Source organism: Nicotiana tabacum, chromosome 21 (assembly GCF_000715075.1).
Source record: "Nicotiana tabacum cultivar K326 chromosome 21, ASM71507v2, whole genome shotgun sequence".
Classification (NCBI taxonomy): Eukaryota; Viridiplantae; Streptophyta; class Magnoliopsida; order Solanales; family Solanaceae; genus Nicotiana; species Nicotiana tabacum.
The window spans coordinates 33127968-33147299 of record NC_134100.1 but is presented as its reverse complement, the minus strand read 5'-3'; the positions used below and the strand labels follow the sequence as shown (position 1 = coordinate 33147299).

General features: G+C 38.7%; 1 protein-coding gene across 1 annotated transcript; it reads right to left on the bottom strand.

Annotated features, from left to right (window-relative positions):
• Positions 1-1006: 1006 nt before the first annotated feature.
• Positions 1007-6511, bottom strand: LOC142175188 (uncharacterized). The gene is made up of 2 exons (XM_075241767.1): positions 5753-6511; positions 1007-1642 (listed from the first exon to the last, which is right to left on the bottom strand). Exons 1-2 carry the CDS (start codon positions 6509-6511, stop codon positions 1007-1009), a joined length of 1395 nt encoding a protein of 464 aa, XP_075097868.1.
• Between the last annotated feature and the right edge of the window lie 12821 nt (positions 6512-19332).

Here is a 19332-nt window from a genome sequence, read left to right as displayed (position 1 = left end):
GGTTACTCGTATAACCTCTACGGCTTTCCTTGGGCTTTCATGGTAACTAAATAAATCTTGATCATTACTTCTATTTTAGTGTTATTTATATAATTTTCTATTTACGTTTTTATCACACAATGTAGGCTTGGGAATTTGAATCCATACCTCAATTGCGGCCAAAAGACTCTCCAAAAGAGAGGACATTGCCGAGGATGAAGAGGTGGCTATTTGAAAAAGTAGAAAAAGACAGGCCTGATCCATTTCAAATCAAAGATCGTCCGGTAAGGCTCATTCTGATAGATGTTTAATGTTTGAAATATCTTTCAAACATTATATGCTTGAAACATCTTTGAAACATCCATAGGATGTTTGAAACATCCATAGGATGTTTGAAACATCTCCACCGGATGTTTGAAACATCTTTTAAAAATCATCCACAGGACATTTGAAATATCCACATGATGGCTGAAACATCTTTCAAACAATGATGGGAATTTTTGGGCAAACCTCCTGTTAATAGCATCGAATAAGGCAGTGATGGGGAATTCTCTTTCAAGTAGAAACATTGAGTTAACAGACTCGTCAATATTTATGGTCAATACTTCATACCTGAAATAATAATATATAAGACTTTTTTAGAATCTAGAACATAAGCAACAAGGTTCAAACATCTTGCAGATGTTTCAAATGTCACGAGAGATGGATGTTGGGAACATTTTCATAGATATTGGAAACATCTCGTAAGATGTTTGAAATTGGAATGCAGTAACATGTTTCATGTGAAGCCTGAAACATCTTAAGAGATGTTTGAAACATCGTAAAAGATGTTTGAAACACCTTCTTAGATGCTTGAAACATCTCGTAAGTTGTTTGAACTGGGAAGTCCAGTAACCTATTTCATATGAAGACTGAAATATCTGAAGAGATGTTTGAAACATCTAAAACGTTGTTTGAAGCACCTTAAGAGATGTTTTAAACACCTTAAGAGATGTGTCAAACATCTTAGGGAATGATTCGAACACCTTCAAATATGTTTTACCAGGGAGTTCACATTAATGTACATATTACCAGGGAAGTGCGCTCTGCTCCATTTGTGAAACCTAACATCCTCCTCAAGATACTTGGAAACTCTTACGTCGTTATTATTGATTTGTTGAAAATGATCATTGAACTTATCAATCCTATATGCTTTAGCTGCAGAATAATAATGGTGAAGCAAATCGCCGCAATAAAAATTTTTGCGAATATTTTCAACAAGGTGCCTTATGAAAAATCCGTGATGAGCCTGAGGGTAAAATTTTGAGATCCCATTTGCTATGCTTATGTGCCTATCAGAAATTATACACAACTCAACACTGTCGGGGTGTATGCTAGACAATTGTTCAAAAAAATATTCATATGCGGCATCACACTCCTTGTCTAATACACAAAATGCCACAGGAAAAATATGGTTCTCTGAATCCTGTGTCACGGCAGACAACAACACTCCACGATATTTTCCCATCAAAAATGTCCCACCAATGGCTATGACTTTCCTCATAAACAAAAACCCCTGAATCCAAGCTTCATAAGCTACAAAAAAGTATTGAAACTTCCCACAGTTATCAAGCTTCAGTGCTGTCTTGCTTCTTTCATTTGCCTTCCTAAGCGCGTAGCGGTACTGTAACGTCCCGACTTGTCATTTTAAGAATTTACATTCCGTTCGGTGCTTTAAGGTCTCGAGAAGCTTTGAAATGTGTATTATGACTTGCGAGGGTGGTCAAGTTTGGTTTTCGGTAATTCAGGATTTAATTGAAAGAACAATTCTTGTTTTGGAAGCTTAAGTTGAAATAATTGACCGGATAGTGAATTATGTGTAAATGACCCTGAAATGGAGTTTCGATAATTACAATAGCTCCGTATGGTAATTTTAAACTTAGGAGCGTGTCCGAAAAATTATTTGAAAGTCCGTAGTAAAGTTTTGCTTGAAATGGCGAAAGTTGAATTATTGGAAAGTTTGACCAGAGAGTTGACTTTTTGATATCGCAATCGGAATCCAGTTCTGAAAATTTTTATAGATCCGTTATGTTATTTATGACTTGTGTGCAAAATTTGAGGTAAATCGGAATTGTTTTGATAGGTTTTGGCATCGAATGTAGAAGTTGGAAATTCTTAAGTTCCTAAAGCTTAAATTGGGGTATAATTCATGGTTTTAGCATTGTTTTATATAATTTGAGGTTTTAACTAAGTTTATATGATATTTTAGGACTTGTTGATGTATTGGGATGAGGTCCCAAGAGCCTCGGGTGAGTTTCAGAGTGGTTTCGGATCATTTTTAACTGCTGGTTTATTTGACAGGAATGTGCAAAATTTTTGATGTGTGGAGCTGATTTTGGAAGCTTATATCCCGAATTCTATAAGGAATCTGTAAATTATCAAAACATAAAAGTTGTAGCTCTTTGATTCTAGTTTTCAGAATGATAAACCATTTATCATTCAGACTTTTGTACAAAAAGTTATGATCGATTGACGGAAGCTAGTACTGCAGATTTTGGCTACAGCAGTGTGCATCGCCAGAAATTTCTGCTGCACAGGACTGACTTTGGGAGCTTATATCTCGCAATCTATAAGGAGTTGGGCAATGAAAAAAACATGAAAATTGTAGCCATTAATTTCTAGTTTGCAGAAATTTAAACCATTTGTCAGTTGGAGTTGAGTACAAGAATTTATTGTTGATATACTACAGGCTGTCGGGGAAGAGTTTTGGAAGAGTTTGATGTTTTCAGCATAAGCATGTAATGATCCAAAGATCCATTTTTAGTTCTAGAGATCAAAATTTAATTTCGAGACTTCCGGGATTTTGATAATAAATTATAGGAGTGATTTGGAAAGTTTGGTCTAATTTCATCAAGTCGCGATTAGGTTTTTAGCGCGAAACATGAGTTAATTGTTTAACGAGCGAAATTGATATCGCATTGAGAAAATGAGCTCTAAATTGAGTTTCTATTGAATAACTAGGTTCGTATTATTATTTTTGACTCATAGGAACAAGAATCGTCAAATTCCGAGTTCGTATGATGGAGTTAGAGCCTTTTTAGTGAAAACAATAACTGCTGGTGCAAGCAAGTTCTGGTGTGCACTTTTAGTGACGGAAAATGGACTTTTAGTGACTGATGGGCAGAAACTTAAGGGCCAAAATGGTCATTTTCTTTATTTCATTTTGGATTTTTGGAGCACGGTTCTTGGGCGATTTTGAGGATTTCTTCACGACTTCGACTTGGGTAAGTGTCCTATATCCAAAAGTGATTATATTTCATAAATCCATGATTATATTCATCATTTATTTTGGATTTAAATAGAAGAAATCAAGATTTTTGCAAAACTTTTCAAGAACGAAAATTTTAGATTTGAAGGTCGAGTTGTTATCGGAATTTGATAAAATTGGTATGGGTGGACTCGTAATTGAATGGTTTGTCGGATTTTGTGAGTTTCGTCGGATTCTGAGATGTGGGCCCCATGGGCGATTCTGAGTTAAATTTCGGATATATGAAATTAATTTCTATAATTAGTATTGACTGAATTGAATTAATTTGGATATATTTGAGCTGTTTGGAGGTCAATTCAAGCAAGAATGCAATTTTGGAATATCGGCCTAACTTCAAAAAGGTAAGTATCTTGCCTAACCTTGTGTGGGGGAATTTTCCCTAGGCATTGAGTCTTATGTGAAAATTGTGTGATTGGAAAACCATGTACGCGAGGTGACGGGTACGTACTTGATTTATATGTGCAAACTATATCAGTTAAAAATTTGTAGACACCCTTATGTATTAAATTAGAAATTTATGAAAATTTAGTAAATCCTTGATTTGTCATACCTCATTCTTTATTTGTTGAGTTTGTATTTATATGATAATTTGGTGTAATTGCGACTTGGAATTTTATGAGAATTTCGTGTGTTTGTTGATTTGATATTTCCTGAAAATAATTATATTATGGATTTTTCCGTATGAAAATAATTTATTAAATAAGTTTAAATTGAGGTACTAATATATTTTTCAAAAACTTTTGGACTAAAGAAGGCGTTGTGTCATGCTGAGTTAATTTTTCTTCCTTGTTGTTGTTTTCGAGGTTTATATACGTTGTGTGGAGCCTTGGGCTATTTGCTGTGAAATTGATTGATTTTGTTACATCTTTAAAATTGGTTGTGGCCTATGGGCAATTTATAATATGTATTGTTGTTTTCTGTTATCGTGGTAATATTTGTGTAAATTGTTGTGTGATTTGGGTTACTGTTATGCGGCGGATAAGGGTGGCATTCCACTGCTGATATTATATGGGTATAAGGGTGGCATTTCACTGTGGTTATATGTGTTGGGATATTTTCTGGGCTGAGCGATAATAGTGACTATTAAACGGAGCGATAAGGAAGGCTAATATATGAGCGATAAGAGTGGCTATTATAGGAGTGATAAGGGTGGCTTTAGGAGAGATAAGTGTGGCTATTGTCAGGGATGATATGTGATGATGTGGAGTTATTGCGTTGGTAATTTTTATGTGATGTGATTTTTTCTTGCATTTATTTTTATATCTTGTGCAATTTATCTTGTTGTTTCGGTAAACTTGATAATAGTCTAATCTATATTGAAATTGGGAGCATGTGGCTATTGCCAGGCGGATTATGAATTGAAATGTGGGCACGAGGTGCCGTGAGTAAATAATGATAATATTGGAACGTGAATTGTACATGCAATTGTGATATAAAATGTGGGTACGAGGTGCCGTGGTTAAATGATGATGATATTGGCACGTGAGTTTTCTGTGCGGTTGTGATAGAGAAATTGGCACGAGGTGTCGCGGAAATATGAAAGTGGGCTGAGACCCGTATTTTATGATTTTGAAATGAGGTGTCACATGGTGACTTTTATTCGAAAGATATTTATTTGAAAAATGATATTGGAAAGAGATTTATTTGAAGAATTATATTTGAAAGAGATTTATTTGAAAGAATTATATTTGAAAAATATTTATTTGAAGGGAGTATAGTTTAAATGTATTTATTGGAAATTATTATATACTGAAGATTATTATTTGAGAAGCATATAGACGAAAGATTTATGTTTGAAGGATTAGATTAATTTGTTGTACTTGTATTTATTATTTATTGAGCAATATTAATGGTGTTCTTTTTGCCTTGTTGTATATATCTCTGGTTGATTAGTGTTTCCATTATTATTATTTGTTTCCTATTATTTTTGTATACTATATTGCACAGGTTATTAGACTAGTGAGTGTCTTGACTGTACCTCGTCACGACTCCACTGAGGTTAGTCTTGATACTTACTGGGTACCGGCTATGATGTACTCATACTACACTTCTGCACATTTTTGTGCAGAGCCAAGTATTGGAGATATCGGACTCGGACAGAGTTAAAGCGTGATCGCAAGGACTCAAGGTAGAGCTGCTTGGTCGTCGCAGTCCCTTGGAGTCTTTTCATTTTATTGTACTGTTAATTATTAATCAAATAGTATTGAGTATTCGATCCTTGAGATCATTCCATATATTCAGTTAGAGTTCGTGACTCAGTATTACCAGTCTTGGGAGGTTTTCATAATTGTTTCCGCTGTTGGATTTTGGCACTTGTATTGAATTAAAAAAATGGCTTGAAATGTAATTATAATTGGCTTACCTAGTCTTAGAGACTAAGTGTCATCACGACGCCTGTGGTGGGATTTTGGGTCGTGACAGGTACGCATCTAAAATTGCATACTCGTGCTCTGGAGTCCCCCTTACCATAGCCTTTGCAATATGACCTCCCTTCATACACTTATAATAACTAACATTACAACCCAAATCTAAACGAACCGTTTCCATAATTTCTTTGTTAGATGGACCTCTGCCCTCTTCAAACTTATAATGTATGTATTCACCAATGACATTCACTGAGGCGTGTGGATACTTTTCTGTAAGATGTTGTGACTCGCATGTGTGCTCATTCTTGTACCTCGTAATATAAATCCTGTCAGTTCTTATATATTTGATGGCTCGCAACCACCACTTGCAATTGTTATCTACGTATTTGACACAGTACACAAATTTAGTACTCTTCACTAATTTGAAACAGAAAGAAGCCTTCAAGGAAGAAAGCTTCAGTGACACAACTAGCTCGCGCTTGTTTTTGAAACTTAAAACCTTATAAAACTTCGTGCCGTCTTCATAATTGTGGTTGCTTTGTGTTGTTGCTTCTACCTCTTGTGAGTTGCCTTCAACTCCAGAAAAGTTTGCATATTCTTCTTCTTCGGTTTCTGGAATATCCATATTCAAAGGATCCATTTTTGGAATATCGATATTCAAAAGATCTTCTTCTATATCATCCAATCCATGGCTATAATGTTGTTCCATTGGAGGTGAATTTGTAAGTTCTACCGATTTTTCAACCACAGATACCCTTAGAATGGGCCTATTTTCATCTTCCAAATAATAGCTCAAACAAACATAATTATTTTTTTTAAAGGGAGCTACTTTCTTGTGCTTTTCACCAATGCTATGCATGTAAGTTATGGAGATATCACTCGGATAACAAGTTAATTCACAACCGGCAATAATCTTGTCAACAAACTCATCATACGTAATGTCTCTACACACCTTTATTTGAATCGTCTCTTTACTCTTCGAATGCCAGGTAAAACGGGTAGAGCACTCCACCCATTCACTATGACAATCAACTCTCAATATAATATAATCAACTATTTTATAATGGAATACCTGAAAATATCACAAATATATAAATAATTGGTATAAAGAATCAACCTTTTTGCAAACATCCTAATGATGTTTCAAACGTTCTAAGAAGATGTTTAAAACATCTTGAGAATATACTTAGGATGTTTGAAATATCCTGAGAGGATGTTTGGAACAACTACCTACGATTATATCAGGATGTTTGAAACATCTCACGGGATGTTTGAAACATCTCATCGGATGTTTAAAAAATCACAAAAAACATGACATTTGCAGACGAAAAAAATAAGATTAAACACCAATCTTTACTTACCAACAGTGATGAATAGACTGAATATCTCCCTTGAAATAATGCACAAGTCAATTTACCAAATCACGATCAAGTGTTTCTCAATAGTGAAAGGGTCAATCTCCAATTGTTCTTGTTCTTTTTTCACCAATCTTTCTCAACAAAGAAAAAGAACCTCAAAGATGAAGACCTGTGAAAAAATAATATCGGAATTAAAGAAAAAAGAAGAAGAGATTGAACACAATAGAAGAAGAAGATGAAGAAGAAGAAGAAGAAAAAGAAGAAGAAGGAGAACAAGAACAAGAGGAATAATGTAGGTTTTGGTGAATTGGGAATGAGGAATGGGGACCGGAAGCGGGAATGGAGCTGGGGAGGATGGGGACATTTGGGGAAGATGTGATAATTGTAAAAGTTTGGATTTTTTTAAACCTAGTTATAAATATTAAACACTAACAATGATAGTGTCATTTTTACACCAATCTTAACACTTTTTTCTTATAAATTGCTTTAAGTGTTCAAAGTCCTATAAATTTAATTCCCCCTAGTATTGGCTCGGCCCTTGTGCTATGCTTGGTGAATTTATAATTGTCAACGAGTTAAGGTTAAATTCCTGATATTTCGGAATTTGTTGACTTGTGGATTGTCTACGAACATCGGTGATTATCCATAGAGTCCCTTACGGAGTAACACAGCCTAATCCCAGTATCGTAAATCTGTGATGTGCATCTTGGACGAACCTCAGGCTCTTTAATTGAAGTGGGATTTTCTGACTTGGAGCTAACTAGGAAACATTAGCCACATGTTGACTACTGCAGTGATGTTGAAAATTGTGTTTTGATGATAAACAAACATATAACTTGGTTGAGTAGGTGTGGTGAGTCTAAGACCCTAGTTCTACTAGTTAGTTCTTGTACTGCATCCAGCATGAAATCCTAGTGATGGTAGGATTTATTTTCACGCCAGTTGGGATCATTTTTCAATTATAATGAGATTATATATATACGTATATTTGGGAAGAATCTTAGCAGATGTTAAATACTCAATCATAGGCCGAGTTTATAAGGAAGTAAAGTCTATATGGAAAAGAATAATATCAAGAACATCATTAATTTCTTTATTCTCTAGGGTTAAAATATTTTTCGGGATTATCTTAAAATTAATCCTAATGCTAACTGTGTGATATATATGTGTAACGTTTGACTAATTGCAGGTTGGCGCACCTATATAGAGAGCTTTGAGAGAACATACACGCTAGCGGAAAAATCGCAAGAAAAGAGAACAATTAACTAAAGAACCAAGTTCCAGAAATTGAGTCAAGTCCAGTTTAAGTTGTCTTGATTATTTATTTTACGACCCAAAATGCCAACCCACGGAGTCGTGATGGTGCCTAAAACCGCTTGCTAGGAAAGCCAATACATAATGATAAATACAAAAGAAAAGAATCTAATAGATGATAGTAAATTGATAATATAGAGTAAAAACAACTCAACAACATACATAACAAATCTAAATGTCAACACTAATGATCAACTATCCCAAGACGTCGGTGGAGTCACGAATACATGAGCTACTAGAGTTTGCTAAATACATTGTCTTGAAAGAAATACAATATTATCTAGAAAAGTAGACATGGTACACAAGAAATGGAAAGATAACTCTAAGGCCTGCGAACGGTATGTAGCTCTACCTTGAATAACCTATTTAGTATCCTCTAAGCACCTCTTGGAACTCCACTGGTACCAATGTCCGAATCTGCACAAGAAGTGCAAAAGTATAGTATGAGTATAATCGACCCAATGTACTCCATAAGTATCGAGCATAACCCCGACGAGGTAGTGGCGAGGCTAAGACAAGACACCTATATCTAAACCAGTGCAATTAAGTAACGAGAAATAACGAGATGACAAGTAAAATATCAAGTAAAATGACAAGGTAACAACATGTGAGCGATTCAACAAGTATATAAGTACAAATATATAGAACGGGAAAATAAAGTAAGGCACTACCGTAGTGAACCACAACATATGCTTCTACAAACAACTCTGAACAAACCTTTTAAAGATAATAGCGAAGCAACATAACCAAGTCCTCGATCCAACAAACTTTCTACCGTGGTATTAATACCACGAATCAATGTATGGTTAATCAATTAGCCGGAGGCGATTTCACGACAACACCTTATGCAGAGGCATGTGAGATTCCTGATGAGATGGCAGAGACTTCTTTGGCTTGAAAACCGTGAGCCAACGTTCCTCAAGGTGATCCCAACATGATTCACCTTCATAAAAAATTACAAGACCATGGGCAAGCTTGTCACGACCCAAAATCCATTAAAGGTCGTGATGTCACCGGACACCGCCGTCAGGCAAGTCAAAAATTAAATACTTGATTTGGTTCTCATTTTAATATTTGTGAAATCATATTTTCCTTCGATTAAATAGTAGAAGATAGAATTCACAGTGTAAATAATAATATTCTTAACAATTTCAATACATAACAACCCATAATCACCCCAAAACCCGATGTCACAAGTGCATGAGTATCAACTAAGAAGTAAAAATAAAGTACAACATCTGTCCGAAATACAACTTAGACAGGAAAAATACAAATAACTCTGAAGGAGACTCTGTTGGTTGCGGATCGTAATATGGAATGCAGCTCACGTAAGTCCTCGCATGCATACACGCCTCTGCTCTCACAAGGCCACTAGTCACATATGTGCCTACACAAAAATGTGCAGCAAGTGTAGTATGAGTACGTAATCAACGTATACCCAGTAAGTATCTAGCCTAACCCCGAAGAAGTAGTGAGGGTCGACATCGACACTCACTAGTGGTCCAATAATATCAAGTACAGTAAGGTGGTGAGAAAATATGAGGCAAAGTAAATAAATAAAATAAACAAGTGTAAATATGTGAAACAATTATCCTCATTACAATAAACTCAAGCTCTTAATTAGAAAATTCCTCATCAACCGGAGCATATGTATATGTATACTGGATCTCACCAAGCAGGTTGTTATAATTCGAATAAGGGGGAAATTGACAGATACCCCGACTTCTCGCCAAGTATTACGCACGATTCCATGAGGATATGATATAGGAAATGCCGAGGCGTACGGCCCGATCCAACATAAATATTTAAATTGTACACTGCTAAGGGTCGAATGGCACGAACCATAGATGCATCTATTAACTGCCGAGGCGAACGGCCCGCTCCCATGAGAGTGTGGTACATAAATCCTGCCGAGGGGAATGGCCCGATCCAATAAGAGTGAAATACACAATCATGTCGAGGCGAACGGCCCTATCCCATAAGAATAACAAGCTTTGACGGGTCCTTTACCCCACTCACGAATAAATGTGTTAGTTGTAATTTCTTTAACAAGAACCTTTCAAAGAAACATATATGTATATATCCCGGAAACATGCCGGAAGAGGAGTACCATTATTTAGTGACTAATCATGAACTCTCAAATAATAATGTAAAACAAAGGAATTAAATAGGCGAGAGACTGCTTAAATAGTACAGCTATAGCATGATATGAACCTAAGTCTACCCGGACAATAACATGAATCTAACTACGTACGGACTCTCGTCACCTCATGCGTACGTAGTCCCCGCAACAAGTTGCACACATTAAATACATCACCTAGGGGTAGTTTTTCCCCCTCATAGAGTTAGACAGGAGACTTACCTCACTCACACATTCTAAAATCGGCTCCAATGCCGCCCTAACACCTCAACCCGGTGACCGTCGATCCAAAATTAGTCAAATAAGATGCAACCCAATCAAAATATATTCTAATACTCATAATTAATCAATTTATAACAATTTTCAATTCCGCTCGAAAAATCGATAAAGCAACCCTCGGGCCCACGTGCCCGGATTCCAAAACTTTTCGAAGACAAACATTACACATAGCACTACGAACTCAAATACATAATTTATTCTCAATTTCATGTCCAATTTCGTGATCAAAATCCAAAAATACCAATTTATAGGTTTTTCTTCAAAATCCCAAATTTCCACAAATTTCAAGTCTAAATCCATATATAATCCAAGTATTTAACTTGCAATATGTGGGAATTACTTACCTTGACATAGATGACGAAAATCTCCCTTCCAAGAGCTCCAAAAATCGCCCAACCAAATGAAAAATGGAGGAAAATTGCAAATCCCGTCTTTTATAAACCTCACTGCCTAGGCGACCCTTCTTCGCGAACGCGGCACATCCCTCGTGTTCACGAGGCTCAACAACCTCACGCCCAAAAATCTCTCTTCGCGTTCGCGACACTCTGATCACGTTTGCGAAGGCCAGCTGCCCAAACCCCTCGCGTTCGCGTTCCCTTCTACGCGTTCGCGTAGGCCAAATGGCCTTAGGCCTATCTCCCCCTTTTCTTCTTCGCGTTCGCGTTGCCTTGTCCGCATTCGCGAAGGCTTTCCCAACTCTTGCCTCGCATTCGCGTCCACTTGCTCGCATTCGCGAAGGCCAACCCAGCAACCTCATAAATTCCTCTACGCTAACACGGGACTTCCTTCGCGTTCGCGAAAAAGGACACCAGACACAAGCAACAGTAGTCCAAAATAGCCAGAAATGATTCGAAACTATCCCGAAACACACCCGAGGCACCCGAGACCCCGTCCAAATCGCACAAACCAGTCCCGTAACATAACACAGACCTGCTCAAGATCTCAAATCACGCAAAACAACATTGAAACTACGAATCACCCTCCAATTCAAACTTAATGAACTTTAAATTTTCAAACTTATACAATCGATGCCGAAACCTATCAAATCACGTTTGATTGACCTCAAATTTTTCACACAAGTCATAATTGACATTACAGACCTACTCCAACTTTCGAAATCGAAATCCGACCCCGATATCAAAAAGTCCACTCCCGGTCAAACTTCTAAAAAACCTTAAAAGTTCCAACTTTCGCCAAATGACCCCGAAATGAACTACGGACCTCCAAATCCACATCCGGACGCGCTCCCAATACCAGACTCATCATACGGAGATATTCCCAGACTCAGAATCCCAAATGGATATCGATAGCATTGAAATGCACTCCAGCCCAAATTTATGAAATCCTTCCAAAATGCCAACTTCCACAATAGGCGCCAAAACGTTCCCGGGACATCCCAAAACCCGATCCGGACATTCGCTTAAGTCCAAAATTATCATACGAACCTGTTGGAACCTTCAAATCCCGATTCCGAGGTCGTCTACTCAAAAATCACACTTTAGTCAATTCCTCCAATGTAAGGCTTCCGAAATTAGAATTTTCTTTCCAAATCAACTCCGAACTTCCTGAAATGAAATTCTGACCACGCGTACAAGTCATAATACCTAAAGTAAAGCTGCTCAGGGTCTCAAAACCGCTAAAAGACACGCTAGAGCTTAAAATGACCAGTCGGGTCGTTACATTCTTTCCCACTTAAACATACGTTCGTCCTCAAACGTGCTAAGAACTGCTCTAGAGTTTGTCCGAAATCATTGTTTAACATCTTGTGCACCTACCCGTGCTATCACAACCCAGTTGAGCACGTTTTCTTGAGCAAACCTGAAAATCCTCCCTTTTATCTAGTCAAATAAGCCTTATAGCTAAATTCCAACATCTGAAATTCTCTACCAGGTCTGTTTCCAACATACGAACACCGTATCCATCACTACATGATGTACCAACACATGATTGTATACCCTTACTGAATTCTTACCATGCACCGCGTAACTCATTTGCCTAAGGCAATCTTTCCAAGGCACAACAGCTAAAATTTCCACTGACCCGAAGCCCGTGGTGTACCTCATGACCAATTAAGCCTTGCTTTAACTCTTGCAATACTGCCACGACAGAGAATATGTGTAGAACTCATAACTACCTACCGAATGACAATTTATAGAGTATCTCCTCTCGAAAAGAACCATTACCTCATTCTGGACTAAATAACAATATTTACTCTTCAATATGCTTCATATAAATCTGATCGCACTGATCCCATGTCCAATAATATCGTCTCACCCAGTACAAGTTGCTCAGGCAATAGGCCACCTCAGACACTGCCAAAAGTCTCATAGGATGCCACATTATGCCAACAAGCTACAAACTCGAATGTGATACATAAGGAAACGAACTCTGGAAAGATCTACTCAACCCACGCAACTAATTTAATCAACCAAAAAGATGTTATGAACCTTCCTCGGGAAATGGGAAGTAAAACACATAATAATAGATGTGGGAAACTGTACTCAATAATACACTGTTGCGGCGTGCAACCCGATCCATACATGATACCATTGCGGCGTGCAACCCGATCCAACCATGATACCCGTGGTGGCATGCCACCCGATCCAATCAATATATTTGTGGTGGCACACCACCCGATCTAACGATATACCTATGGCGGTGTGCCACCCGATCCACACATAATAATCTAAAGAAAATACACATCGATCTGTAACGCTTATACTCACGAAGTGTCCGAATATCAATCATAAGCAAGCCAAGTGCATAATACAAATCCTGGGGAGACGGGTAGCATCACGTGCTATAAAACTCAAGCATAACTAAGATACGATATATGATCTGCATCTCGAGAGCCATCTTGCTCACATAACACCACAAACTATACGGGATCTTAATACGAGTGCAAATAATCAAACCGCCTCATAACCCACATAGAACAATAGAGACTACACGGAAGGGCCGACAACAGAAATATCATCCAAGGCCCAAAGACCCTTTTGAAAATAACGCTATGCTGAAATGAACACATCTGGCATGATATAGGGCCCACATTCACGTTTAGATCCATCCACGGACCTCAAACCGATTCTGATCATACCATGCTTGGCTAAATAGCCCCTCAAGGACCCACAATGACCTATTCACGACACATAAGAACAACCGTCAAATCCGAAATGAACTCACATGGTCCACAACCTAAGGAATAGAATGCCTCTCAGGCATAAACTCTCACACTTGCGATATTACCATGACCTCCACATTCGGTCTCAATCTTTAACAATCAAGTGACTGACATGCCACACTTATACAAATCTCCATGTGGGTCATGCTCCCACGACCATTCCGCTCAGGTAGCAAGGTACGCACATCTATGCCACCAGTCATTCTAATTCCGTAGAGTGAGTCAAATATCTGCAAGTCAATACACAAAGCTTCTTCCACATGACACCGATCTCAGGTGACATTAAAGACAATACCAGCTTACTCTAACTATCTGAATTCTTCCCTGCTCACCCGAGCTCTTGACATTCTTGTCGACATCAACTGCAATCTTGATCCTCAACTTCCAATTTATTCTCAACTTGCCTTAGAAATAATAGTAGTTTCATTCATTAACATAACGAAACCCAACAACACTCATCCCGAGTGACCCAATCCACAAGACCACATCGTCTCAATACCCATGAACCGTCTCATATTCTCCTTAAGTGCTCAATGGCATAGACAACTGGTACACCCATTCTGCAAGACCTTCCGTGAATCCGGAGCTACTTATTCCCTTCCTCTAGTACTGCACCGCATACCCAATGATAACATAGAACATTCCAAGTCCTTAGGCACTGTACTCAAATTCTTGAACCCACCAGGACCCCTGTTGAGAGTCACCCACTCTGTCTTGGTCCCGAGTATAAGCCAAACTCTAGCTCTCTGCCAACACGTGAACATCCTATAAAAAGAAGCACCCAACTGAATTATTTTCCCTTGTACATTACTTCCACCAGAAGCAGAAACTCTGAGTCTTCTCAAACTGAATATGAACCGATAAGGCCCAAGTATAGCACACATTCCTCCAATCATTTGCTCAAATTACCATTAATGTTTCTTTCCTTAGTCGTAATAACCCACCAATATACCGATAACCAGACACTTTACAAGTAAGCAACCATGCAATCCAATCGTAGACAGTAGGGTTATTCCACTTAGCTTGAAGCTACAATTACATAACCCCGGAACCCACCAATATTCCTCCTTTCTCATATACATGAGCCTGCACAATCGACCTGCCAAATTTCTCGAAATCCTCCTGTTAAACATTTCGTGAACATTCTGAATCACTAGCCACATTTACATATTCGACTTCTTACTGGATAGCCAGTAGAATTCTTTGTAGAAGCTCCGTCAACACCACGAAATCAGTAAACCATCCTGATCCCGTGCTCATTCACCAGCTGTACAAGTCTGTTCACTCCCCATTGACGTCAACTAAAGGTGTGATAATACATTTCAAATCCGAAGTCATGTTGCATCCCTCTTCATATCAAGCAACTCCTTTATGTCGTATCCAACCTTTCTCAGTATAACAGCCAATATTCCAAATTAGTCCGTAGACCCAGTCACTATCCACCATAAATCCTAAATCACTCTAAACTTTCCCCAAGGCGTGTAGCTATCCTACCACAGAACCCATATGATACTATGTCATTCTTCCACTTTGGTCAAACACTCTCCTTTAAGCAACTACTCGACTTTCGCTTCTCATACTTGGCCTTCCAGAAATTTAACCACCACAAGACACCTTCCACATATCCTTCCTCATCCTTCGCTGCCCGGTTGTTGCCTTAAATCAAAATCCGTCTCTGTAGCACTTGAACCAATAGATCGCTACCAACTTTAAAGCCTCTCTGAAGATCATCCTTCTCGAACCATCAACACTAGGAACACCAATTCGATCCTGAACCACTGCACACCACGATCTCTAATAGCCGCTTCCACGGCACTATTCCACAATACCCTGCCCCAAGGTGAATTGAAGAAGACCATAACACCAGCGAACCTTAACGCGTTTAACAAGGGTGATGACACTACATCACAATTGAGAACTCTACTACGCTCGAAAATATCAAGCCTCATCACTCCATCAACCCCAAACCTGAACAATCATAGTACGATTACCTTTCCTTTATCGGGATTAAATATTGAACCTCTACATCATGCACTAAAAAATCCTCCTTTCAAGTCATTCACTGCCCCGACACATAGACAAGCATCCTACCATTGCATCAATACTGTGAGATAATAACTCGTGAACATCATAGCAACCTGTGCATAGCCTCGAAACTATCCGAAATATAGCTACTAAGCCGAAATGATAGAACACCCTTCCACAAGAAGACAATAATAATTGCTTGAATGCGCAGGGGGAAACACCCTGTCCCCGTCTGTAGTACCATTAAAATTCTTCAATTCCCAATTAATAACAAGCTCTTTACGTCGCATAAGATTGAGTAGGAAGGAAATGAATGCATAAGCCTCAAAGGAATCAAATCGCACTATGAGGAATCAAGAAGGGAAGTGCTCCTAACAGCTATGTAGCCTCTCGAAGATAAGTACAGATGTCTCTGTATCGATCCTCAAGACTATACTAGACTCACTCATAACTCGTGAGACCTAAGTGAACCTAGTGCTCTGATACCATGTTGTCACGACCCAAAATCCATTAAAAGTCATGATAGTGCCGGACACCGCCATCAGGCAAGCCAAAAATAAATACTTGATTTGGTTCTCATTTTAATATTTGAGAAATCATATTTTTCCTTCGATTAAGTAGTAAAAGATGGAATTCACAGTGTAAATAATAATATTCTTAACAATTTCAATACAGAACAACCCATAATCACCCCAAAACCCGGTGTCACAAGTGCGTGAGCATCAACTAAGAAGTAAAAATAAAGTACAACATCTGTCCGAAATACAACTTAGACAGGAAAAATACAAATAACTCTGAAGGAGACTCTGCTGGTTGCGGGTCGTAATATGGAATGCAGCTCACGTAAGTCCTCACATGCATACACGCCTCTGCTCTCACAAGGTCACTAGTCACATATGTACCTACACAAAAATGTGCAGCAAAGTGTAGTATGAGTATGTAATCAACGTGTACCCAGTAAGTATCTAGCCTAACCTCGAAGAAGTAGTAAGGGTCGACATCGACACTCACTAGTGGTCCAATAATATCAACTATAGTAAGGAGGTGAAAAATAATTGGCAAAGTAAATAAATAAAATAAACAAGTGTAAATATATGGTACAATTATCCTCCTTACAATAAACTCAAGCTCTTAATTAGAAAATTCCTCCTCAATCGGAGCATATGTATATGTATACTGGATCTCACCAAGCAGGTTGTTATAATTCGAATCAGGGGGAAATTGACAGATACCCCGACTTCTTACCAAGTACTACGCACAATTCCATGAGGATATGACATAGGAAATGTCGAGGCGTACGGCCCGATCCAACATAAATATTTAAATTGTGTACTGCTGAGGGTCGAACGGCATGAACCATAGATGCATCTATTAACTGCCGAGGCGAACGGCCCGCTCCCATGAGAGTGTGGTACATAAATCCTGCCGAGGCAAACAGCCTGATCCCATAAGAGTGAAATACATAATCCTGCCGAGGCGAATGGCCCGATCCCATTAGAATAAGAAGCTTTGACGGGTCCTTAACCCCACTCACGAATAAACGTGTTAGTTGTAATTTCTTTAACAAGAACCTTTTAATGAAACATATATGTATATATCCCGGAAACATACCGGAAGAGGAGTACCATTACTCAGTGACTAATCATGAACTCGTGAAGTCTCTACAAAGCAATTCTAGTCTCAAGTAGTAATGTAACACAAAGGAATTAAATAGGCGAGAGACTGCTTAAATAGTACAGCTATAGCATGATATGAACCTAAGTCTACCCGGACAATAACATGAATAGTAGCTACGTACGGACTCTCGTTACCTCGTGCGTACGTAATCCCCACAATTAGCAACAATTATTAGTTTAATCACCTATGGGGTAATTTACCTCTCACAAGATTAGACAAGAGACTTACCTTATCTCAGACATTCCAAAACCGGCTCCAACGCCACCCTAATACCTCAACCCGGTGACCGTCGATCCAAAACTAGTCAAATAAGATGCAACCCAATCAAAATATATTCTAATACTCATAATTAATCAATTTATAATAATTTACAACTCCGCTTGAAAAATTGATAAAGCAACCCTCGGGCCCACGTACCTGGATTCCGAAAGTTTTCGAAGCCAAACACTACCCATAGCACTACGAACTCAAATATATAATTTATTCTCGAATCCATGTCCAATTTCATGGTCAAAATCCAAAAATACCAATTTTTAGTTTTTTCTTCAAAATCCCAAATTTTCACAAATTTCAAGTCTAAATCCATATATAATCCAATTATTTAACTTGCAATAGGTGGGAATTACTTTCATTGACATCTAAGACAAAAATCTCCCTTCCAAGAGGTCCAAAAATCGCCCAACCAAATGAAAAATGGAGGAAAATGGCCAAATCATATCTTTTAAAAACTTCACTGCCCAGGCGACCTTTCTTCGCGAACGCGGCACATCCCTCGCGTTCGCGAGGCTCAACAACTTCACGCCCAGAAATCTCTCTTCTCATTCGCGATACTCTGATCGCGTTCGCGAAGGCCAGCTGCCCAGACCCCTCGTGTTTGCGTAGGCCAAATGGCCTTAGGCCCATCTCCCCATTTCTTCTTCGCGTTCGCGTCGCCTTGGCCGCGTTCGCGAAGGCTTGCCCAGCTCTTGCCTCGCGTTCGCGTCCACTTGCTCGCGTTCGAGAAGGCCAACCCAGCAGCCTCATAATTTCCTCTACGCGAACACAGGACTTCCTTCGTGTTCGCGAAGAAAGATACCAGACACCAGCAACAACGGTCCAAAATAGCCCGAAATGATCTGAAACCATCTCGAAACACACCCGAGGCCCCCAGGACCCCGTCCAAATTGCAAAAAACAGTTCCATAATACGGATCTGCTCGAGGTCTCAAATCACGCAAAACAACATCAAAACTACGAATCACCCTCCAATTCAAACTTAATGAACTTTAATATTTCAAACTTCTACAATCGATGCCGAAACCTATCAAATCACGTCCGATTGACCTCAAATTTTGTACACAAATCATAATTGACATTACAGACCTACTCCAACTTCCAAAATTGGAATCCGGCCCCGATATCAAAATGTCCAATCCCGGTCAAACTTCTCAAAAACCTTTAAAGTTCCAACTTTTGCCAAATGACCCCGAAATGACCTACGGACCTCCAAATCCACATTCGGACGCGCTCACAATAACAGAATCACCATACGGAACTATTCCCAGACTCAGAATCCCAAACGGATATCGATAGCATTGAAATGCACTCCAACCCAAATTTATAATATCCTTCCAAAATGCCAACTTCCACAATAGGCGCCGAAACATTCCCGGATCATCCCAAAATCCGATCCGGATATACCCCCAAGTCCAAAATTATCATACAAAC

Coding starts and splice junctions, on each gene's coding strand:
- LOC142175188 (XM_075241767.1), bottom strand. CDS start 6,511: ATGCATAGCATTGGTGAAAAGCACAAGAAAGTAGCTCCCTTTAAAAAA. Junction 1,643..5,752: donor GTCATATTGCAAAGGCTATG/GTAAGGGGGACT, acceptor GGGACGTTACAG/TACCGCTACGCGCTTAGGAA.